The sequence below is a fragment of the Vulpes vulpes genome, chromosome 16 (assembly GCF_048418805.1).
Source record: "Vulpes vulpes isolate BD-2025 chromosome 16, VulVul3, whole genome shotgun sequence".
NCBI lineage: Eukaryota > Metazoa > Chordata > Mammalia > Carnivora > Canidae > Vulpes > Vulpes vulpes.
This window is the reverse complement of record NC_132795.1, coordinates 21,371,259-21,396,123: the sequence shown is the minus strand read 5'-3', so window position 1 is coordinate 21,396,123 and position 24,865 is coordinate 21,371,259. Positions and strand designations below refer to the sequence as shown.

The following is a 24,865-nucleotide window of genomic DNA, read 5'->3' as shown; positions in this document are numbered from 1 at the left end:
GTGCAGAAATTTACCGCGGGACTACCATGTACCAGGCATTGCGCATATGGAGGCAACAGAGTCCCCTCTCTAGTAGGAAACAGACATGTAATCCAATACTTCAATACTTTTATGCTCAAAAACTTTAAATATTAAACAAATTCACATTTTTAGTCTACTTCCTCTGTCTAGCTTTTCCTTTGGTGAGTGGTGTTGTGTCATTCTGTGGATACCAGGTTATGGGTTTGGGATGGGGAGTATCATTATTGTACAGTTTTTATTTTATTCAACCTCATTTTTTCCTTGATCTTTAAAGAACTGGGAAAGACTTCCTTCATTATGTCGTTGTTCTGAAACTAACAAGCAAAATGAACACAATAAAAAAGAATATATGAAAATACTTTATAAACTGTAATGTAATATTGAAACAAAAACTTATTATTTACAAATATAAAATAAAAATTGTCAGCCTTAGGCTCTCCATAACACAACTAACCAGTTTTAATCTGGGCAAACCAGTTTTCAACAGACTACCTGTAAGGGCATAGTCAGATATCTTTTCTTTGTTATGATCAGTAACTAAATGTCCTACTCATCATTAAAAATTTCTATTCTGTGTCCTCTGACCCAACAACTGCACAAGCCTACATTGCCAAAGTAATGACACCAAACCATTATTTATAAGGCACACTTTTCCTTTTCTTATTTTTTATTTTCCAGGAAGAGCAATGGGTTATCATGGGTTACTCCTTTGTGTCTGCAGAATCTGTATTTTCATGCAAAGGTACCTAATCCCCAGGGAACCACTCCAACTAAAGTTATGTTCAAGGTATTTGAGCATTCTGAATTTGACTTTGACGACTGATACACAAAAGGAACTACGGGCTCCTTTCCACCTTAGCTGCCCCATGGCCTAGAAGCGCTTCCGGAAACTCTGCTTATAAAGACTAGATGTGCTAAATCGACTTCTTTTAAACTGCTGGCGGTGGCGAGCAGGCTGTTCACAGAATCACCCATGAGGACAGGCACTCCTCGTTTAACTGCACTTTGCTTTATTGTGCTTCATAGACACTGCATTTTATTTTATTTTATTTTATTTTTACAGATTGAAGGTTTTGTGGCAACCCTGCGTCAAGCAAGTCTCTTGGTACTATTGGTATAAAATATTCTTATATGAATCAACAATCCAAAATGTCCTACATCAAGCAATACTAGGAACATCTGAGATGCAAGTTCTCAAAATTCGCTGAGATCTTTGATTTTCAGAATGTTTGGATTCTTTATAACAGTATTTTTCAAGGTGACTAAATATTTTTTATATTCTACAGGGAAATGTCATTCACGTTTTTCTAGCCAAAAAAAAAAAAAAAAAAAAACTATTTTAAAAGGCCGCTGGTATCTGGATAGCTACCCAAAATTGGTTTAATTATTTCATACATCACCTAAACAAGAAAGCAATTTCGTAACCAGAAATAGATAAACTGCATAAACAAACAACTCTCAAACTACCAAAGAGCTCTAAGGCTTACAAATAAGTAGAGTCATGGAAAATGTTACTTTTTCTGGAAAAGTTTTGCTTTATTTTGTAAAAAAGTAATGTTCTGAGTATATTTACTCTCTCAAAGTAATGATAAGCACTGAGTAAAAAGTACCCTGCTTTATGAACTTATTTTTAATACACCGAAGGCATACAGCCTCCTGAAGGTAGAAATATGGGATCCAATTATAAAACTTAACACGTAAGAGTAAACACATACAACTGAATAGTTGTGAAAAAATAGAGGATCGATCCAAATAGTTTGTTTAAAAATATTAAGTTCAAGTTAAGTGGGGATTTTATGCATAAAAATCTTACTGTATAATCAGAATGACTCCTCAGTGGTCCTCCCTGAGAAACAAATAGTAACTTAATTAAAAGCTAACGTTTAACTTCTTTCCCAGAGGGCTTTCAAAACTTCACTATTCAAATATTTTAACGATTCATCCCGAAGACATGTTATATAATTCTCATCCCAAGACATGTTCTTGTGATGTATAAATAAATCTGCCAGCAAAAAAAAAAAAAAAAAAAAAGTATGGAAAAAATCTGGGAAAAGAAAATAGTTCAACAGAGTCAGAGTCAAAGCGTGTGGTCTTAAATTACTGTCCCCCCCCCCCCCCCCCCATTTCCTTTCACGAAGCCTTCTGAGACTGAAGGGAACCTGCGGGGCCTCACCTAGGTCCGCAGGTTCTCTCCAACCTTCCGGCTACCACGCAGCCCAGAGGAGCCCCGGGCTCACCCAGTGTCACCCGGCCGCGGGCAGCCTCGGGCTCACCCAGTGTCACCAGGCCGCAGGCAGCCTCGGGCTCACCCAGTGTCACCAGGCCGCGGGCAGCCTCGGGGTCACCCAGTGTCACCAGGCCGCCGGTAGGCTCGGGGTCACCCAGTGTCACCAGGCCGCGGGCAGGCTCGGGGTCACCGAGTGTCACCAGGCCGCGGGCAGCCTCGGGGTCACCCAGTGTCACCAGGCCGCGGGCAGCCTCGGGCTCACCCAGTGTTACCAGGCCGCGGGCAGCCTCGGGGTCACCCAGTGTCACCAGGCCGCGGGCAGCCTCGGGGTCATCCAGTGTCACCAGGCCGCGGGCAGCCTCGGGCTCACCCAGTGTCACCAGGCCGCGGGCAGCCTCGGGGTCACCCAGTGTCACCAGGCCGCGGGCAGCCTCGGGCTCACCCAGTGTCACCAGGCCGCGGGCAGCCTCGGGCTCACCCAGTGTCACCAGGCCGCGGGCAGCCTCGGGGTCACCCAGTGTCACCAGGCCGCGGGCAGCCTCGGGCTCACCCAGTGTCACCAGGCCGCGGGTAGGCTCGGGGTCACCGAGTGTCACCAGGCCGCGGGCAGCCTCGGGGTCACCCAGTGTCACCAGGCCGCGGGCAGCCTCGGGGTCACCCAGTGTCACCAGGCCGCGGGCAGCCTCGGGGTCACCCAGTGTCACCAGGCCGCGGGCAGCCTCGGGGTCACCCAGTGTCACCAGGCCGCGGGCAGCCTCGGGCTCACCGAGTGTCACCAGGCCGCGGGCAGCCTCGGGGTCACCCAGTGTCACCAGGCCGCGGGCAGCCTCGGGCTCACCCAGTGTCACCAGGCCGCGGACAGCCTCGGGGTCACCCAGTGTCACCAGGCCGCGGGCAGCCTCGGGCTCACCCAGTGTCACCAGGCCGCGGGCAGCCTCGGGGTCACCCAGTGTCACCAGGCCGCGGGCAGCCTCGGGCTCACCCAGTGTCACCAGGCCGCGGGCAGCCTCGGGGTCACCCAGTGTCACCAGGCCGCGGGCAGCCTCGGGCTCACCCAGTGTCACCAGGCCGCGGGCAGCCTCGGGGTCACCCAGTGTCACCAGGCCGCGGGCAGCCTCGGGCTCACCCAGTGTCACCCGGACGGCCTACCTAAGCCCACCCACCCTGGGCAGCGAGGAGGAACATTACTTAATCATTCAGCAACAAAGGGGACTTCTCTAGTGATTTTATTGTACTGCTTCGTTGCCTTAATACTAATCAACCATCAAAAAGAAATTAAAAAATTAAAAACCCGAAATTCAACTGTCCGGAGACAACCGCGGCCAAGTCGGGGAAAGGAGGCGGGAAGGCAGGCCCGACGGGCGCCGCCTCCCTCTTCCCCTCCTAGGGGACGCGGTCGTCTTTCCGTCTTTCCCGCGACGCCCGGAGAAACGCGAGGGGCTCCCTCCTGGCCCCGCCGCGGGGGGCGCTGGGGGCGCCCCGGCCGCGTCCCCGTCAGTCGTTCGGGCCTGGGCCGTTTTCAGTCCGCGCGTGCGCGGCGGGGGCTCCGGGGGGCGGCGGGGGCGGCGGGGGCGGCGGGGCGGGCGCGGCGGCGCGCAGAGGAGTCCGCTTGAGCTTTATGACCCGCGGCCCGGCGGCCTTCGGCTGGGAGGGCGGGACCCTGGCGGGAGGAGGGTGCGCGGCGCCGTTCTCGGCGTTCTGGGCGCTGGCGGCCCCGCCAGGAGCCGCGGCCTTGGGCGGCGCCCTCGGGCCGGGAGGCTGCGGGGCGCAGGCCGGGCGCACCCGGACCGACGCCGAGTTCTTGACCTTGATCTGGGTGCTGGTGGAAGGGCCCAGGAATCTGACTGGCTTGGGCCCCGGCCTGCAGTGCACACCTTCCTCCTCGTCTTCGCTGAGCGCCACCAGCCGCCTGTGAACACAGAAGCAGGTCACGGTCAGCGGTGCAGCCCGGGCCTCTCGCGGAAACCTCGCCACGGCTCGTCCTCCGGGCAGCCTCGTTCTCCTCAGGAGTCGGGGGCCCGCCCCGTCTCTCGCCCACCCAGGCCTACGAAAGACCGTCCTCGGCCGGAAGACAGACTCCGAGCGCCCCGTGTCCACACCAGCGACGCGTCAGGGCCTGGCGGGCGCACCAGGACGCCCTCGCTGGGCTCCCAGGCATCCTCACGTGACCCAGAGGACAACCCGGCAGGATCCCGACTGGCGGCTCCTCTCCCCCAGGACAACAGTACTGAGCGCTTCCCAGGCAGATAAACTCCTTGGGAAATGCTGCTGCATGTTCTCCTCTTGAAACGTCACGATCTCTATCAACAAAGGTTCTGGGGTCTAAAGTAAAGACATGCATTTAATCTTGGTCCATATTGTTCACTAATTCTGTGATGCAACATGTGGCAGCCCGTAAAATCAGCACTTTGTGACGCCAATTCTGGGAGCTGCGAGAATGGTCAAACCCACGGTCTAAGCGTTGAGTGCTTACTGAATTTGAGGTATTGGACAAACCTTCAAAGATTCCTGAATTGAGTTTGCCATTCGTTATAAAAAAGTCTGAAGAAGGTACAGTGTTGTTGGTTTTTTAAATTCTAATAAAATTCTATTTATTTAAACAATAACAACAACAACAACAAAAAACCCCAAACCACCCTAGTTTACCCATTTTCCCCCTTTCCCCACCCCAACCCTGCCTCTGGCAACCACCTGTCAGTTCTATCTACCTGGATTTTTTTTTTTCCTTCCCTCCACATATTACATCACATGGTACTTGTCGGTCTTTGACTTATTTCACTTAGCATAATGCCCTCATGGTCCATCCATGTTGTCACAAACGGCAAGATTTCATTTTTATGGCTGAATAATATTCTACTGTGTGTGCGTGTGTGTGTGTGTGTGTATCTGTGTTATCCATTCATCCGTTAGCTGACACTTGGGTTTTCCCATATTGTAAATAATATTGCAATTAATGTGGGGGTGCATGTATCTTTTCAAGTTACTCTGCATTTTCACCCAGAAGTGAAATTGCTGGATCACACAGTAGTTGTACCTTCAATTTTCTGAAGAATCTCCATACTATTTTCTGTGGTGTCTGCACCAGTTTACATTTCCACCATAAGTGCGCCCTTTTCTCTATATCCTTGCCAACATTTGTTATCTCCTCTCTTTTTGAAAATGGCCATTCTAACATATCTGAAGTGATAGCACATTGTGGTTTTGATTTGCATTTCCCTGATAATCACTGATGTTGAGCATCTTTTCATGTACCTGTCGGCCATCTGTTTGTCTTCTTCAGAAAAATGTCTATTATGATTTTCTGCTCATTTCTTTTAATCACTGTGGGGTTGTTTTGCTACTGAGTTGAGTTCTTCATATATTTTAGATTTTAGCTCCTTATCAGATATACGATTTGCAAATATTTTCACCCATTCAGCAGATACTCTATTGATTTTGATGGTTTCCTTTGCTGTGTAGAAGTTTTTTAGTTTGATACAGTCCCACTCGTTTATTTTTGCCTTTGTTGCTTTCGCTTTTAGTGTCAGATACAAAAAAAGTCATTGCCAAGTCCTATGTCGAGGAACTTTTACTACCTCTGGTTTTTTTCCAGGAGTTTTATGATTTCAGATCTTGTGTTCAAGTCTTTAATCCACCTTGAGTTAATTTTTGTGTATGGTGCAAGATAGAGATCCAGTTGCATTCTTTTGCATGTGGATATCCAATTTTCCCAACACTGTGTATTAAAGAGACTGTCCTTTCCTCATTATATCTTCTTAGCTCCTTTTGTTGTAAATCAGTTGGCCATATATGTGTGGGTTTATTTCTGGGCTTTCCATTCTGTTCCTCTGATCTATGTATCCGGTTTTATGCCAATACCATACTTCTTTATAGTTTTGTAATATACAGTAGTCTGCCCTTATACACAGTTTCACTTTCTGTAGTTTACATTACCCAGAGTCAACCATGGTCTAGAAGTAGAAGATCCTCCTTCTATGACCAGAATGTTAGTTATAGCCTAATGCTGTGTCACAATGTCTATGTCATTCGCTTCACTTCATCTCATCACAAAGGCATTTTATCATCTCACATAATCACAAGAAGAGTATAATAAATAAGATATTTTGAGAGACAGATCACATTCACATAACGTTTATAGTATATTGTTATAATTGTTCTATTTTATTGTTAGTTATTGCTATTAATCTCTTACTATGTCTAATTTATAAACTAAGCTTTATCACAGGTATGCACGTATAGGAAAAAACATAGCACATATACAGTTCAGTACTATCCGTGGTTTCAGGCATCCACTGGCAAGTCTTGGAGTTTATCCCCTATGGAAAAGGGGGGGATACAATGCTAGTTTGAAATCAGGAGCCATGTGTTTCTAGCTTTGTCAAATCTTCTTTCTCAGAATTGCTTTGGCTGTTCAGTATCTTTTGTGGTTCCATACAAATTTGAGGATTGTTTGTACTATTCCCATAAAAAATGCCTTTGGAATTTTGATAGAGATTGCACTAAATCTGTACATTGCTCTGGGTAGTATGGACATTTTTACAATATTAATTCTTCCAATCCTGGACGACAGACTATCTCTTCATTTATTTATGTTTTCTTCAATTTCTTTCAGTTCTTTCGCATCTTACAGTTTTAATATACAGGTCTTTCACCTCCTTGGTTAAATTTATTCCTATTTTATTCTTTTTGACGCAATTGTAAATGGGATTGTTTTCTTAATTTCTCTTTCTGATAGTTCATCATTTGTGTATAGAAACAAAGATTTTCATGTATTAATTTTGTATCCTGCAAATTTACTTAATTTATTAGTTCTAACAGTTTTGATGAAGTTTTAAGGTTTTCTAGATATACTATCATGACAACTGCAAATCGTGCCAGTTTTACTTCTTCCTTTCTAATTTGGATGCCTTTTATTTCTTTTTCTTGCCAAATGCTCTGGCTAGAACTTCCAGTACTATGTTCAAGAAAAGTGGTGAGAGTGGGCATCCTTGTCTTGTTCCTGATCTTAGAGGAAAAGCTATCAGCTTTTCACCATTGAGTATGTTGCTAGCTGTGGGCTTGTTATATGTGGCCTTTATTATATTGAAGTGTAATCCCTCTATTCCCATTTTGTTGAGAGTTTTTATCATAAACTGTTGTTGAATAAACTTTTGTCAAATACTTTTTGACATAAACTTTTGTCAAATACTTTTTCTGTATCTGTTGAGATGATCATATGATTTTTGATATGATATCAAAACCGTCTGATAAATTTGTTTCAGTTCATGATGGTGAGGTAGGAAAATCTTGAATTTATCGCCTCCCATGGATACACTGAGTCTACATCTACATATGGAACAATTTCCTCTTAAAAAATAAAATTCTAAAGAATAGCTGAGTGACAACTACACGTCATTGGCAGAATGAAGGAAATAAAGATTAGAGCAGAAGTAAATAAAGACTATAAAGACAATAGAAAAGATCAATGTAACTAAGAGCTGGTTCTTTAAAAAGATAAACAAAGGGGAACCCTGGGTGGCGCAGCAGTTTGGCGCCTGCCTTTGGCCCAGGGCGCGATCCTGGAGACCCGGGATCAAATCCCGCGTCGGGCTCCCTGCATGGAGCCTGCTTCTCCCTCTGCCTGTGTCTCTGCCTCTCTCTCTCTCTCTGTGACTATCATAAATAAATTAAAAAAAATAAAAAAATAAAAAAAAATAAAAAGATAAACAAAATTGATCAACCTTTAGCTAGACTCCAAAGAAAAAAGAGAGAGGACTCAAACAAAGTCAGAAATGACGAGGAGATGTTACAACTGATACCATAGAGATACAAAGGCTCATACGAGCTTACTACGAATAATTAATTACACACCAACAAATTGGACAACCTAGAAGAGATGGATAAATTTCTAAGGGATTAAGAGATACAAACTTCTAGTTATAAAATAAGTCATGGGAATGAAAAGTATAGCATAGGGGATATAGTCAATAATTAATATTGTATGTGACAAATGGTAACTACATTTAGTATGGTGAGCAATGCATAATGTAGAGAATTGTTGATTTACTATGTTGTACACCTGAAACTAATATAACATTGTATGTCAACTATACTTCAATGGTTTTTTAAAAAGGAAATAAATAAATTTTTAAAAGTTCCTAGAAACATACAACATATTAAGACTGACTCATGATGAAACTGACCATCTGAACAGACTCATTACTAGTGAGGAGACTGAATTAGTAATCCAAAAGCTCCCAGGGCACCTGGCTGGCTCAGTCAGTGGAGCATGTGCCTCCTGATCTTGAGGTCATGAGTTCAAGCCCCACACAGGGCCTAGAGCTTACTTTAAAAAAAACAAAAACAAAAACAAAAAGCAAAAATAAAAACCTACCAACAAACAAAAATGCAGGACCAAATAGTTTCACTGGTAAATTCTACCAAACATTTGAAGGAGATTTAATACCAATCCTTCTCAAACTCTTCCAAACAACAGAAGATGAGGGAACTCTTCCAAACTCTTTTTATGAGGCCAGGACAACCCTGATACCAAAACCAGATAAAAAATGCCACAAGAAAAGTAAATTACAGGCCAATATCCCTAGTGAACATAAATACAATATACTCAACAAAATATTAGCAAACCATATTCAACACAATACATTAAAAGGATCCTACACCATGATCAAATAGGATTTAATCCAGAGATGCAAGGATGGTTCAGCATCTATGAACTAGTCTATGTGATATACCACATTAACAAAATGAAGGAAAAGTCACAGGGAGTATTATTTGGAATGACCTGAAAACTGTCAAACAACCACTGCTGAAATACTGCCTGCTCCTACTGCTTGCATCAGTTTCACTTCATGAAGATCATGTCCTGACCAGGAAGTGTAACAGCAATCCCCCAAGTCCTCTCTCTTTCATCAGCACTGATGTGTTTTCAGAGGCTAATAAATATACCATAATGAACTTTGATCTTGGAAATAGGATCATAATGGCATGGTGATCTGAAAACTGGCGTGTAGTAGAGAATGCAAATATAATACATTCAAGCCTAAAACTACTGAACTAAATTTTCTTAAGTGAATCAAATGATTCTTTGGGACCTCACGGTTGCCTTTAAATCATCATTATCATTATCTTATCCATGAATCAAAAATAAAACCCCGATGTTTATAGCAGCAATGTCCACAATAGCCAAACTGTGGAAGGAGCCTCAGTGTCAATCGAAAGATGAATGGATAAAGAAGATGTGGTTTATGTATACAATGGAATATTCCTCAGCCATTAGAAACGACAAATACCCACCATTTGCTTCAACGTGGATGGAACTGGAGGGTATTATGCTGAGTGAAATGAGTCAATCGGAGAAGGACAAACATTATATGTTCTCATTCATTTGGGGAATATAAATAATAGTGAAAGGGAGTAGAAGGGAAGGGAAAAGAAATGGGTAGGAAATATCAGAAAGGGAGACAGAACATAAAGACTCCTAACTCTGGGAAATGAACTAGGGGTGGTGGAAGGGGAGGAGGGCGGGGAGTGGGGGTGAATGGGTGACGGGCACTGAGGGGGGCACTTGACGGGATGAGCACTGGGTGTTATTCTGTATGTTGGCTAGTCGAACACCAATAAAAAATAAATTTATTATTAAAAAAATATGTTAAAAAAATAAAAAATAAAACCCCAGAGGAAAGACATACAGAGGAGAATCTCCTTAAAACCATTCCGGTTTGTTTTATTTTCTGTCCACATCTTCCACCAGAGAAATCAAGGTTTCTCAACCTTAGGATTATTGCCATTTATGGTGGGATTAAATCTTTGTTGTAGGGGCTGCCCGGTACATTCTAAGATGGTTAGCAGCATCCCTGGCCTCTACTTACTAGGTGCCAGTAGCATCTCCCACTCCACAGAGTCTCTAAATATTGCCAAATCCCCCCTATAAGACAAAACTGCCCCCAGTTGAGAAAACCACTGCTCTAGACCCAAACAATATTTGCTAACTCTAAGCTCAAAATGCAAAATAAATAATGATAGTAAAAAAGGGCCTTTAAGAAAAAAGATCTGTTTAAACAAGAGATAATGAACTACTAAAAACTAAACAAAACTCTGCATTTCTGTGGAAGATCCAAAGGGGGAGAAAAAAAGCAATCAGAGATTCCATAGGGGCATTGAATCAAATTCTAGAACAGATGACCAAGAAATCAGAACATCTGAAAACCATGAATAATACCCAGACAATGAAAAACAAATATGATCTTAAATGTACTTAAAGTACAGTGAAAAGCACAGATGTGGAGTGAATTTAATGCTAACAATTCCATAGAATAAATGAAATGTCATTAAATAAAAATGCTATTTGTGGCAATAGGAAGGAGAAAAGAATTCAGAATAAGTCACAGGAAATTCCAAATATTAAGTCTAATAAGCAAGTTTTTGACTACTGCCAATAAAGCCTAGGATTTCACTCTTATAGGGAAAAATACCACAGCATACACTGTGTCCACTAGTATTCTTAAAATCATACTCTCCCCAAAAGAACATATAACTCAATTCTAGAGAATTATTTCCAGTTTTTACATAGTTTTGAATTTATCATGACTTACCTTTTGGTGGTAATGCAGAAAACTTACCTGGGGATTAATAAGTTTAGTAAGGTCAAGAACTATTATTCATTTCCCCAATAAAGGCAGTAAAGATACAGGTCACATTAAGAAAACAAAAAACAGTATCAACACAGCACAGACAACCTCTTCCGAACTGGGGCCATGTGACGGAGGCTTCCAAGTAAAGGCCGCTCCTCCAGAGTCCAACATTCTATCAGCTCATGAGGCACCCGCCAGTAGCTAACACCTGGAAGATCGAAAGGCATAATTAAGAGAGCCACTGTCCGCTGCAAATGCTTCAGCAGGCAGAAAGAGTTTGAAGTTCATGCCTCCTACTTGAAGAAGGTAGGGTGCTCAGGAAGCGTTCCCATGAAGCGCCGAGGTAATCGGGGCACAGCTCATAACCCAGGTCTAGGAATCGCTGGCTACCAGCCCCAGCTCCACCACTGATAATCGGCAGGTCGTTAAATGGGTCCTGGGCAGATGAGTGTGTGCTGGTTGAAGGCACAGGCTCTGGAGTCAAGACTCCCTGGGTCTGAATGTCACTTCTATCATGCACTAATCATGCGACCTTGGGAAAGTTACTTAACTTTTCCGTGCCTTAATTTTTTCATCTGTGAAATGAGAGTAATAGTACATAGGTTTTTTGTGATGATTAAATGAGTAAATTAATGCAAAATGCTTAGTATACGGCCTGGCACTTAAACAATACAATATGTGTGTGTGTGTGTGTGTGTGTGTGTGTGTGTGTGTGTGTGTGTGTCTATATGTCTATATATATATATCTATAGGTGTCTTTATTTTATAATAATATACTAATATTATAAATTGTAGTGTTGACAGTATTATAAGGATTGGACACTGAGGGTTCTAACTCCCACCCTGTCCACCTCCTCACTGAGTTGCAGTAATCATCAGATCAGGGAAATTTTGTGAACCACCCTGTAAGGGCAACCAGTATATAAATATGAGCTGTCACTACCCTACAAGCATCTTTTCAAACAAGAATAGTCTTGAGTTAAATGTTAGGCCAAGACTGTGGTCAAACATATTTTCATTTTTAAATCGTAAGTTTCTGAATGAAAGTTGGAAATGTATTTTTATGAACTTTGAAAACATCATGCTGAGTGAAAAAGCCAAACACAAAAGGTCAGATATTGTATGATTCTGATTACATGAAATATCCAGAATAGGCAAATGCATTGATACACAAAACAAACTGGTGGTTGCCAGAGGCTGAAGAGAAAAGAGAATGGGGAGTAACAATTACAGGTACTGGCTTTCCTTCTGGGTGATGAAAATGTTTTGCAACTAGAGATGGTAGTTATATAACATTGTTAAAGGAGTAAATGCCACTAAAGTGTATACTTTAATTCTATGTTATACGAATTTCACCTCAATTTTTAAAAAAAGAGAATGATAAAAAAAAAGAGAATGATAAAAAATTATATGTAGATGCATTTAAAAAGGCTTTAAAAATGATGTTGAATAAAAGCCTTTTTAAAAAGGAGCTTTGAAGTCCCAGGAATGGATATGGTGTCCTGGTTTGTTTGTTTTTTTAAAGATTTATTTATTTATGAGAGAGAGAATATGAGCAGGAGGGGCAGAGGGAGAGGGTAGAGAATTTCAAGCAGACTCTACACACCAAGTGTGAAGGCCAATGCAGGTCTTGATCCCACAACCCAGAGATCATGACCTGAGCCAAAACCAAGAGTTGGATGCTCAACAGACTATGCCACCCAGGTGTCCTGGTATCCTGTTTTTTAATCATTAAAGATTTAGTAATAAATATTAACCAATTTAGCAAGCTGGGCATATAAATTATTATATATAATAGATACGTCCAATATTCACAGAAGCCTATGAGACTTATGCTACAGAAACACTCCCAAATCTAATCCATTAAGACTTTTTAAAAGTCAGGTATATATAATTTACATAAAATAAAATCCACCCTTTTAACATACTCAGCTCATTGAGTTTTGATGAATGTATACAGTCAAGTAATCATAGCCACAGTCAAGACATCGAACATTTCTATCACCCCAAAAAGTTCCCTCTGCAATTAATGCCCTCCCCTTCATCCCCTAGTTTTGCCTTTTTAGGGGTGGCATATAAGTGGAATCATATAGTATACAGCCTTTTGCGTCTGGCTTCCTTAGCATGATGCTTTGAAGATTCATCCATGTTGATATACACATTAATGATCATTTCTTCTTATTGTTGAGTAGTATTCCATTATATGGATAGATCACAATTTACTTTAAAAACTTTTACTTTTTTCCTGCCTATAAAGTAATTCACTTTCATTGTACAAAACATTGATAATATAGAAAATTATATATTAAAAAAATCACTTCTAATCCTAAAAGTAGGAATCATGGTTCATGACATTTTGATGAATCTGATTCCAGTCTTTTTCTTATTAATATGACAGACACATAACTGAAAACAATTTACATTTCATTTTGTTTCCTACTTTTGATCACTCCATAATAGCTTATTTTATCATGGGCATTCATCTATGTAAAAGATTATTCATAATAATTTTAATAGCTATAGCTCAACTATATCCCATAGATGTACCAATATGCATTTAATCCTCTATTACAGATATTGATCTTGTTTTTATATTTATTCTATTATGAATAATGCTTAGCTGAACACTGTTCATAAGCCTTTGTCTGCATTTGATTATAACCTTAAGGTAGGTACCTAGAAGTACAATTAGTGGGTCAAAGAATATGAACAATTCTGATGTTATGGATATATAATGATAAATTATTTCCCAATAAAGTATTATTAATTTTTACTCCTGCCAAGAATTCATGAGAGATCTTTATTAATCTAGTATAAAAAGAGAAGCCTCATCTAATATGTATTTCATTGATAAATAATGAGTTTGAACCTCTTGCCACATGTTTATCTCCTTTCCTGGAAATTTTGGGGTCATGAATCTTGCACATTTATTTACAAGAGGGGTTGAGCTGATTTTCTAATCAACTTAAATCATAAATCCTCTCTATTTTAAGGATATTCTTTGTCCAGGTAACAGAACATATTTATCTAAGTTTTTATTAGCCTTTTAATTTTATTTATGCTTTTTTTGTTTTAAATATATTAAATATCACATAATAAAATTTATTCATCTTTGTCTTTATGATTTATTTCTCGGTTAAGAAATCAATTATTTGCTTACGTTTCATTATAGTTTATTATAGCTTCATTTTTCATCCATAAATTCACCTGGAATTATTTTGATAAATGACGTGAAGTTAAAGTTCTGTTTTCTCCAAGGATATTTCTCAACTACTTATTAAATCATCTATCTTTTTATATTGGTATTTAATACTCCTTTATCACATAGTATTTTTATTCTTATAACTTCATTGGGGTTTACTTCTGATCTCTGCATCTATTCTTGTACCAGAAACATCTGGTTCTTATTATTACATGTAGTTCTTGTTATCCATATGTAGTATTTTTTCTATCACACAGTTAGACTCATTCCTCTAACGACGTCTACTTCCCAACATGTTCTTGGTGATTTTACTGGCTTATTCTATCAAATGTATTTTAGAATCACGTCCTCAAGATTCCCAAAAGCTCCACTGATATTTTGGTAGGAATTGTATTAAACCTATAACTTAATCTGAGAAGAACTGATGCCTTTACATGAAAAATATAAAATATATTTGGTATATTTCACCATAATCTTTGTGTCTTCTTTTTTTATAGCTGGATAGATGAACTGATGAATGGATAAGTATATTTCAACAGTTTTCTTCACAAAAGACTCAAGCATTTGATAGGTCAGTCCTAGTTATCTTGTTGTTCATTGCTATTGTGAATGGGATTTCCCCCTAAAATTTCTAACTAATCTATCATAAGTAAGCTGGTCTTTGTTTACTTATATTGTACCCAGCCAGTCTGGTCTATTAACTCCTCATTTAAAATACCTTTGGTTGATTCCTTTGGGTTTCCTAAAAAGGCACACTGTCCACAAACAATAATTGTCTTCTTCCTTCCAATAATTCTTTCTCTTACTTCTGTTTCCTGTCTGATGGCTTTCCACAGGCCTTCCAGAATTGTGTTAAGTACCACTGATACTTCATTACGTGTTCTCTAAAAAGTTAACATCAGTCTTATGCTCTGTAAGCCAGTAGTCTCAGCTCTCTGCTTCAGCTTCCTGAGTCCATGGAGAAAGAAGCCTCGCCAGGGCCCTCCTGAAGCCTCCTGGGCAGACTGCCAGTCCAGAGGCACAAGAGGAAACACAGAGAACACCAAGGGGGTTTTGTTCCTCAATTTAAGCCTAAGTGCCTCAAAGTCAATTAAATCTAAAATTAAAAAGCTTAAAGAGAACAGCACTTTTTCCTATCTGTTTGCAGGGTATGTAGAAAAAAATAAAGGAGGAAAAGTGAGGCGGACAAAGCTGAGGAAAGGAAGGGCTGGTACTAGCACCCTGCCTGAAAGAGAAACAGGTGATGGGAGAGCTTTTAAAAGCCTCTTCCTCTCCTTTTACTCAATCTTATGTTGCTTGCAGTGTCTGTCTCTACCAGCTTTTAAGATCATTTGAGGACCAAGATGTGTCCTATTTCACTGTGGATCCAACCTTAGAACTTCTTATAGTGTTTGCACCTAATAGACACTCAATACATACTTGTTAATTAAGAAAAAAATAGGCATAGGGACACCTGGGTGGCTCAGCAATTGAGCATCTGCCTTCAGCCCAGGGCCTGATCCTGGAGACCAGGGATCAAGTCCCACATTGAGCTCCCTGCATGGAGCCTGCTTCTCCCTCTACCTGTATCTCTGCCTCTCTCTCTCTCTCTCTCTCTCTCATAAATAAATAAATAAATAAATATCTTAAAAAGAAAAAATAGGCATAGAACAGTAACTCTTTGTGATCCTTAAGCAAGTGTCATGGCCTCTCTGAGACTCAGTTTTCTCATCAATAAAATGGTACATAGTATCCAGAATTGTTTTAAGACTAAGAGGTACAGAATGTAAACTTCTTATCACACTGGATACTAAATAGCATTATTATTATCAAATAATATAAGCAGTTAATAAAAATGGCCAAAGTTTAAAGTGTGCATTTAAAGATGATGTTTCCTAAGCATTCTTCAGACATCTTCTGTGGCATTATTTTCATTTTTTAAATTTTTTCTTAAAAAAAAAAAAAAATTTTTTTTTTCTTTTTTTTTTTTCAAGATTTTCCTTTTAAGTAATATCTACCTAACATGGGGCTTGAACACTCAACCCCGATATTGGGAGTCACACATTAATTAAATCTAAGATTAAATTTATCCATATGTAGTATTTAGTAGTTCTGGCAGGCACCCCTCCTTTTTTTCTTTTGATTATACATTGTATGCTTAATTTAAAGGTATACTTCCTAGGAACAGTGCTAGGTCTATAGTAGATGCTAAATAAACCCTTTTTAAACTGAACTAATTTAGCACAACTAACAGATGCTGAAATTATAAACCATTTTTCAGGTTACTAGGTTATGAACTATTAGTAATATCTAGCAACTCAGGAGTCTAACCATTTTTTAAAGATTTATTTATTTCAGAGAGAGAGAGAGCAGGGGGAAGGGCAGAGGGAGAGGGAGACAGTGTCCCAAGCAGACTCTGTGCTAAGTGCACAGCCTGACACAGGGCTAGATCTCATGACCCTGAGATCACGACCTGAGCTCAAACCAAGAGTCGGACACTTAACCAACCTAGCCACCCAGGCACACCAAGAGGTCTAAGATTTTTAAGCAAACTGCCTCAATCAATGATACTATGAGGTGATAAACATACAAAGAAATACCTGACCTATAGAAAGAAATACTTTCTCAAAAAAAGAAATGCAGCATTTGAGCTTACTTTGTTTTATTAAGGAAAAGTCTACCTTATGCCATGAAATAAAAGAATTGTACTATACCTTTTCCTTCCCAGGCATCAAAGGCATCCATCATTTTCTTCAGTTCAGCTACTGAATAATAGCTCCAAATATACTGAACATTATTTCCCGCCTCTCTAGAAATATTGCAAAAGGTGATTAAAACATACTACCTAAGTATGAATGTGTGTATAGACACACACACACACACACACACACACACACACACACACACACCTAACAGATACTCACCAAGTACTTGTTAAATTAAGGGGAAAAATATGTTGTTCTTGAATAGCTGTTCTTCTGTGACCCTTCCTTAAGCACATAGAGAACATACTATATATTATATACTATGAGTATACTATACTATACTCATGCTAACCTGTATTTCATCTCTTTTTACTGTGGTAAAGTACTTGTTAATTCTGCAATACAGACTGTGCAGACAAATCAACAAATCTTTAAGAATAAGTTTTCTAAAAAAAAAAATTACCTAACCCGAGGAAAATTTTTAAAGGATTCACCTTTGGCTAAAACTTTCATAGCATTATGCCAGGCACTCATATATCTTATTTAAAAATCCTGTAAAGAATTCAGAAAACTATGACATATTTAATACCTACTAAGCAAGTTCATGTGGTCATTCATCAGTCACTAATATGTGACCCAATCCAAACACCCAGAGAATTTAAAAACAACAACAACAACAACAACAAAAATCCAACCCAGAGCAGCTAAGTGAATTGACCAATGTTAAGTAAGTTTACAGAAAAAATATTAAGAGAATAACCCTTAAGAATTTGACATGTTCAAAGAATAGAATTTTAAGGCTGGGAGGGACCAAGGAAGTCCTTTATCATTTCTCAGAACAGGACACCAAGGCACAGGCCTGTCCTGGGTCACTCAGAAGGCCTGCCGACTTCTAAACAGTGCTTCTGCTACTGGACTGTAGTCCAGGGGAGACAGCCAGGGAGGTGGCTTTGCTCTCCTTTCTTTCCTTTTTTTAATAAAGCCTCTCAGGGGATTCTGATGCCCAGCAGAGAGGCAATCTACTAGACCACTGTGGATGTCCTATAGCTTACATATATGTGAAATGGTCTTAATTACAATCTCTTCATGAAGCAAGCCTGTCTTGACAGCCATGAAAGCTCACACTGCTCGCCAGGTGTTGACGATCTTTTCTAGTCAACCACGTACTCCATTCAGTTAACACCTCTTACTAGAGACCAAGACTTTATTTTGTTCCTTTTCATATTCAAATATGGACGTACCTTTTAAAAATGCTTTTACTGTGAATTCTTCCTCCCAGCTGCTTATCAATAGCATCTGTTCCATCAGTTTTTGTGGAATATACACCAATAATTCTACTCTCACAGCTTGCACCAGATGTGTTAAGATAGTGGAGAACCCAAACTGTTGGTTTATTGCAAACTAAACCATATGAATCACAGAAGTCTGTTAAAGCCTGAAGCAAAAAAAATATACAAAATTTGAATTTAATTCTGGAGGAAAGTAAAAATGAATCTGCTCTATTACTTTCATGTAAAGCTGCAATTTCAGTTGGTCATAAAGGAAATAAAAAGATCATAAATTTCAGCCTAGTCTCTATGCCTTGAAAAACCAAACATGCTTTTGTTGAATATGGGGTGGGGGTGCGGCAAATCACAAAAAGCACCACCCAAAAACCCAACACCTTTTCATGTATAGAACCTTTTTCCACAGAGAAATTGTACTTTCCTCCCTCCCCCTTTAGCCTCACTACCAACATCACTTTTAATTTTAAAATCTTTGTAATGACTAAAAATTAGACCTTTTAAAACTTTATTTCCTCCCCAATTTCCCATTTGACTCAATCTCCCTTTCACCTTCTACACATTAAGACCCATGGTTGATGCTTATTTTTAACTCCAAGGCCAATCATGAATTAACCAGATTAATGTGTTCTTTTCCACTGAAAGATATGAATATAGGAACTCAATGCAAACTGCGGCTTTTATCTACCATTCATTCATTCATTCATATGAATATTAAGAAACTACTAATGTGGTAAGCAATGTCCAAAGTCCTGGACACAGAGTCCCAATCCTCCTTAAGTTTATAGCCAATGTAAAACACAGAGAGACAATACCCCTCAGCACACAGTATAAGTGCTACCAGGTGAGCTTATGATGTGCCAAGGGACACACAGTAGTATGGCTTTACCCAGTGGAGTGGCAAGGGCTTTCCCGGGAGAAACAGCACTATTCCTGAGAATGCCCTGAGGACCGGCACTTGTATCTGCTTTATTTGGTATGCCAATTTCCTGGAATAGTGCCTGACACAAAGGAAATGCTTAAAATTTACTGACTCGGTGAATGAAAACAGGACCCTAACATGTCTTACATTTTCATTTAATATTGCTATCTAACTATATGTTGTATTTCTTTGTGTCCTACACAGTCCCTAAGGCAGTGCTCTATACACCAAAAACATGTGAGATAAGTATGTGTTGGTTGACATAGGGAATATACACATGCTATGTCCCTTTTGCATACAAATCAGAAATAAAAGACTATAGAGTTGAGACTTCAGAAGATGAAATGTTACCCTACCCCAACTTTCTAGTTTGGCTCATTTAGCCTCATTCTGCAGATAGATGTGGCAAATAACACCAAAGAACTGTCCAATGACTCAATTTCTAAATAACTTCAGTAGCAGAACCAATGCAAATTCCATGTGGTTGACTTAAAGGGGATCTGGAACCAAATCAACTTTCTCTTCATGCTACACTAATAACAATACCCTCAGCTTCCTCTCCTAAGCCAATGTCCAAATCAAACCAATTCAGATCAGTTGTTACTATTATTAATTATCTAGAAAAAATATTTTCCTTTGAGATCCCCACAGGTGCTAAAGGCAAATATAATACTTAACAGTAAGACAGAAACAAGTAATGAAGCTTTTCAAGTCATATAAAACTCTTTAAAATGTGATTTAAAGAAAAAAGAAATGTGATTTAAAGGAAGAGCATCTTGGGCAGCCCGGGTGGCTCGGCAGTTTAGCGCCACCTTCAGCCCAGGGCCTGATCCTGGAGACCTGGGATCGAGTCCCACATCGGGCTCCCTGCATGGAGCCTACTTCTCCCTCTGCCTATGTCTCTGCCTCTCTCTGTGTGTCTCATGAATAAATAAATAAAATTAAAAAAAATAAAAATAAAAAAAATAAAGGGAGAGCATCTTAAGAAAAGATTGATCTCAAAGTGAATTAAACAAACCAATTACTAAGTTTTCACTTAGTAACAAACTGCTACACTCACTAAATCAGGTAGGAGATTTTATACAATCTTTTACTTATCATGACCATTCTTTTAGTCCTTTCAGTAAACAAAATAATACCACTATATCCTTACATACTACAGTATTGCTGTTAATTTACGAAGAACCTAAAAAGCAGAATATTTCTATTAAAAAAGCCATCAAAAAGATATTAAATCTTCAATGAGAAATAAACACCCCATAAACCTCTGAGTGGCAATGTAATATACTTTCATAAGAAGTACACAGAATTTTGGCTTTAAAAAAATTAGTAGTAATTCAGAAAAGTGTCTTCCAAAGTTAGGAAAAGTAAAACTTTCTCTAGTTTGGTTTATGTGACAACACAGGCTATGCAAAATAACACACATTGCTTTGTGTATAAAAATGTATATATATGTATACATATATATTTTTTAAAACTTAAAAAAATGCCAAGACCTTTTTAAGTTCTATATTTGACCTTAAAGAATATGTCTCCATTTCATTGGCCAAGTGGTCGGACAGGCTGTATGGATAAGGGATGCCAAAATAATCAGCCTCTTCCTGCAGAGCAATTCGGGTTTGCTCATCTGTGGGAATGTGAACTTCTCCATGAAGATAATCCAAAAGGTATTTAAATAGATGTCCATCGCGGTCAATCACACAAGCCCCTAGAAAACATTCACTTCAAAAATGAGTGCATAGATACATATGACCATGGATAAAATCATCAAACTAAAATCAGGCTGAAGACCTCTCCAATTAGAAATGTTTCTTTCTCACAAGAGAATTAATAGCTACTGTTCAAAAGGGTTTAGTCAAATTTGGTGATCCTCTGTTTTCTCACCCACCACATAGGAAAATGTATCCCAAGGTCCATCTGGGATTTTGGATGCAATGACTGTATTCCCTGCTATGGCCATTCAAAAGCCACAGAGACCCCAGATGGCTTCTGAAATGTAAGCTTACCCCCAACCCCAGCCCTGCCCAGCCAGGGAACACATACCCCTAATGAGGGCATGCCCGTTAATAAGTCATGTTCATCTGTAAGTCAACCTGTAGTTTCACTGACATATAAACCTAGGGCTCGGCTCCTAATGCTACACTGGTACTACTTTATGACCAAAGGTTTTCTTAGACAATTTAGCAGAGTTGGTATGAGGTTACTCAATAATTCCTTTTCTCCCTCGATTGGCTTAGAATACAAGGGATTAAGAAGTTAAAACTTGGAGACAGAAAAACCTCAATCCCTGCTTATCATCTTTTCACCAGCCACCTTCCTGCCCACATGGCCACCAAGCCCTGGACGCCAGCCGTTGGTGTTTTCCATTCTTTCAACTGCCCGTCAGCTGGCAAAACACTCTCTCAAAGCCCAGGGTTACTAACAGCCCCTCGTGCTCAAGACTCCTCACTCTCTCTCTTCTGACACAGAAGCAAGAGTGGGTTCTCTGAGCCCCAGAACAGTGCAGGTGTGCAAAATGCCTTACTCGAGTTGCTGAGGTTTCTCTACAACCAGTCGTAGGTTCAGTAAACACCAGAGCACTCCAAGCAGGGAGAGCAGCCCAGGTCCCTACCCTTGTGTTTTAGTTTTTTTCTGGAACACTAATTTTCAGTCCCCTACCACCAGGTGACTGATGGTACACTGCACTAACATTTTCTCACGTGTACACAACAGCCCACACAAGGCTACGCAGCCAGATTAGGTGGCAAGTCTAACACCAATTCTACACTGCCGGTGACTGCCCTGTGAACAAAGAAGGCGGCTGCTCTCTCCAGAGAAATCGAGGTTTTAACTTGAAGAACACAGAGAGAAGCCTCAATACCTTTCCCCACAGAGTTGCACGACTATAACAGCTTTCCAGATATAATCAACCCCCGTCCTGAGGTCATGGTAGGCCTTTACACGCAGACGTCTTTTTGTCACCTTTTAGTGACAGCATCGCAGATTCTGGAAACTGGCATTTCATTTCTCCCCGTATTTAATAAATCTCCAAACAGCTTTAATGGTTTCAATAATTAGCATACTAGTCGAATATATTCTACTGTAATTAGGAAAACCGAAGGGAATTTAAACTAGACTATTTTAGTGAATATGTATGATCATGCTTACAGACTTTAGATATTTACCCGATTCATCTGTTTTTAGAGGGAAACGACCACTGAACATGGATGCCAGCATCGAGTCTTTAAAGCGGCACAAGGACTCACGTCTGGCTGTGTAAATACAGCCACCAACGTTCAGTCGAAGAATATCTAACACCTTTTCTTCTGCCTCGTGACCTTCCATCGCTCCCAGCAACACCTGGATTTTTGCCTTCAAACACTCTCAGAAACTGCACAATAGCAGTGGTCCTGGTCCACCTCTGTAAAAACAAAGAACCATCACTGCTGACACCGCCAACAATACACTAAGTAGATAATAAAACAAACATATTTTAATGTGACTCAAAATAAATTTCTCAGCACTGACAATATTGAAGGACTTTATGTAATATGAAAGAAGTTTGAGATACCAGCTGAGAAGCTGGACAACTTTGGCTCTGAGTATTCGTAAATGCTAAACCCTCACCAACCAAATCATAGCTACTGAAATGACTGTTTAAAGAATTAAACAAAATAATGCATTGTCACCTATAAGGCAGAGGTGAGGTTAGCTTAGGTTCTTTGATCTTCCCATGACTTTACAGTAAGCCTGAGGGAGCTGTCTAGCCTGCAGAGGGGTCAGCACGTACCTCGGGATTAGGCTGCTGGGCTCTACTGCCTCCGAGGTGGGGCAAATTACTCTCCTCTGCCTGCTTCCTCATCTGTAAGATGGAGCCAGGGATGGTGCCCACCTCAAAGGACTATCAGAGGAATAACCGCAGAACATAAAAAATGCATCTAGAACAGTCTCTGGCTCAGGGACAGTCCTCCATACATGACAAATATTGTCTTTAAGGATATAAATTTCACCATAAGGTGTATACTGAGGGATCGATATTGGCCCTGGAGATTTCAGGAAACGTAAGAGCAGAAATGATTAACAATGGTGATTGTAGTTCCTAAGTTAGATAACTAAGGAGTGTATAATTTAGCAACTGAGGTCACAATTTGATGTATACCAGTAGCCAGACTGGTCCAAACAAGCAGCTGATAACATCCCTAAATCATCCGGCTTCTCCATTCTAAAATGGCTGAAGCTTTAAAGAAGTTTTAAGGACTTGATCCCTTAACCCATTCCAGGAGCTGGATGAACCCCAGGTGACCTTGGGGTTTCTACGGAACCTAAAACAATGCTGGGATGAAAGAGGCACAGACACGCTCCCTGATGTCACTGCGTATTTCATAGCAAATGTCAAATGGCTGCCAAGAGGCTCCATTATATCCATGGCAACTCATTTTTACTATGTGATCAACTAGCATCCTTTTGTAGACGCTCCAATTTAGCGGGTCTCCAATGAATTGGGGACAGGAGGCCAGTGGTGTCTGATGAAAACAATGTGTGTCAAACATGCTCGGTGGACAGAGACCCATATGGACCAACGGTCCAGCTTTCAAGGAGCACTTGTCGATGGGACTTCTTTTGCTGCCTACAAGTCCTAGGAGCAGCCGGGCGACGATCCATGTGAGAGAACCACCTCTGACCCCTGGGGTGCAACTGGCTCTCGCTGCCCCAGGTAGCAGCTTCCTGAAATCCATCTATTCTTCAAAGCCACAGGCAGGTGTCACTACTGGCGTGACCTTCCCAGGGACCACCTCCCACCCCCTCCAGTTAGAATCTGTGCACAGTCCACCGAATATACTTCATAATCGCTCTTAATAATTCCCATTTCCTCGGTGCTTATTATGCAGGAGCCACTTGGCAGCAATTATCTTATTAAAGCCCTACTGGATAGGACTGACCGTCCCTACCGACAGACGAGGAGAAAGCGAGCGATGGGAGCAGGGTCCACACTCGGGCTGGCCCGCTGGTACGTGGTCAGCAGGGCCAGCTGCACCCCTCGCTGCCTACTTCTGCATCCCTAATTCTCGTGACCTGGGCGCTTCAGCCGCCAGGCACCTGTCCACCTGGAGGCTTCTGGTCGACAACAGGAGCACGGCAGCAGCCTGAGTACAGGGATGAGGAGGCACCCCGCCTAAGTCAGCTTCTCCTACGGCAGAGAACCATCCATCACCGTTCCGAGGCCCCAGCCTCGGGTGCGCCCCACTTAGACCCCCTGCTGTGTCGGAAGCGCCCTGCCCCTGGGAGGTGCCCCCCATGCGGCTCCGTGACCACCTGCACCAAAACCATCAGAGTCGCTTGCTGCAAATTCAGATTCCCGGGCCGCAGCACGGTCGGGTTCAGAAAGTCCCACACGGGGTGGGAAGTCCGCCCGCGGACCCCACTTGGAGAAACGCTGCTCAAGGGGCTCGCACTCCTCCCACGAGGCGGGACGAAAGCGGAGGGGCCCCGCCCAGAAAGCCCCGCCGGGGTCTCCCCGCTGCCCGGGGACCCCGAGTCGGCCCGAAGCCCGAGGCTGCAGCCCGGGGCGCCCGTGACGCCGGCGCGATCCGGGCCCTTCCCCGGGGCGCCCACCCGGCGCCTCCCGGGCCCGCGGCCCACCCGGCGCCCCGGTCCTCGGCACGGGCGGGGCCGGGTAGGCGGCCTCCCCGACTGACCTGCGGCCCGCCCGGCCCTCGGCGCGGCCGCCGGACGCCGCGGGGCCCGACGCGGAAGTGAGGGCCTCCTCCGCTGCCCGGCAACTCGTGCAGCAGCGCGGCCCCGGCGGCGCCCCCCTGCGGCCCGGCCCGGCGGCGGCTACGGCCGGAAAGACGGAGGCCCCGCCCCCGGACACGCCCGCCCCGCCCCGGGATGGCCCCGCCCCCGGACACGCCCCGCC

The 24,865-nt window shown here is 41.8% G+C and overlaps 1 protein-coding gene across 2 annotated transcripts; it reads right to left on the bottom strand.

Moving 5' to 3' along the window:
• Positions 1–3,605: 3,605 nt before the first annotated feature.
• Positions 3,606–24,779, bottom strand: KCTD18 (potassium channel tetramerization domain containing 18). Of its 2 annotated transcripts, none has more exons than XM_072741865.1 (7): positions 24,645–24,779; positions 22,134–22,369; positions 20,466–20,677; positions 18,006–18,199; positions 16,774–16,868; positions 10,984–11,086; positions 3,606–4,157 (listed from the first exon to the last, which is right to left on the bottom strand). In XM_072741865.1, the coding sequence occupies exons 2-7, from the start codon at positions 22,291–22,293 to the stop codon at positions 3,743–3,745; spliced, it is 1,179 nt and encodes a 392-aa protein (XP_072597966.1). In that variant the 5' UTR covers positions 22,294–22,369; positions 24,645–24,779; the 3' UTR covers positions 3,606–3,742. The 2 variants fall into 2 exon arrangements, with proteins under 2 accessions (XP_072597966.1, XP_025858243.2); XM_026002458.2 differs by lacking the exon at positions 24,645–24,779 and adding an exon at positions 23,898–24,074.
• Positions 24,780–24,865: the final 86 nt, after the last annotated feature.

What these genes read in the sequence shown, in the direction of transcription:
- KCTD18 (XM_072741865.1), bottom strand. Translation starts at nt 22,293, where the DNA reads ATGGAAGGTCACGAGGCAGAAGAAAAGGTGTTAGATATTCTTCGACTG. An exon ending in CAAATATAGAACTTAAAAAG is followed by an intron (nt 18,200 to 20,465) that starts GTCTTGGCATTT and finishes TTTTTGCTTCAG; the next exon opens with GCTTTAACAGACTTCTGTGA. An exon ending in ATGGCCCCAGTTCGGAAGAG is followed by an intron (nt 4,158 to 10,983) that starts GTTGTCTGTGCT and finishes CTGTGTTCACAG; the next exon opens with GCGGCTGGTGGCGCTCAGCG.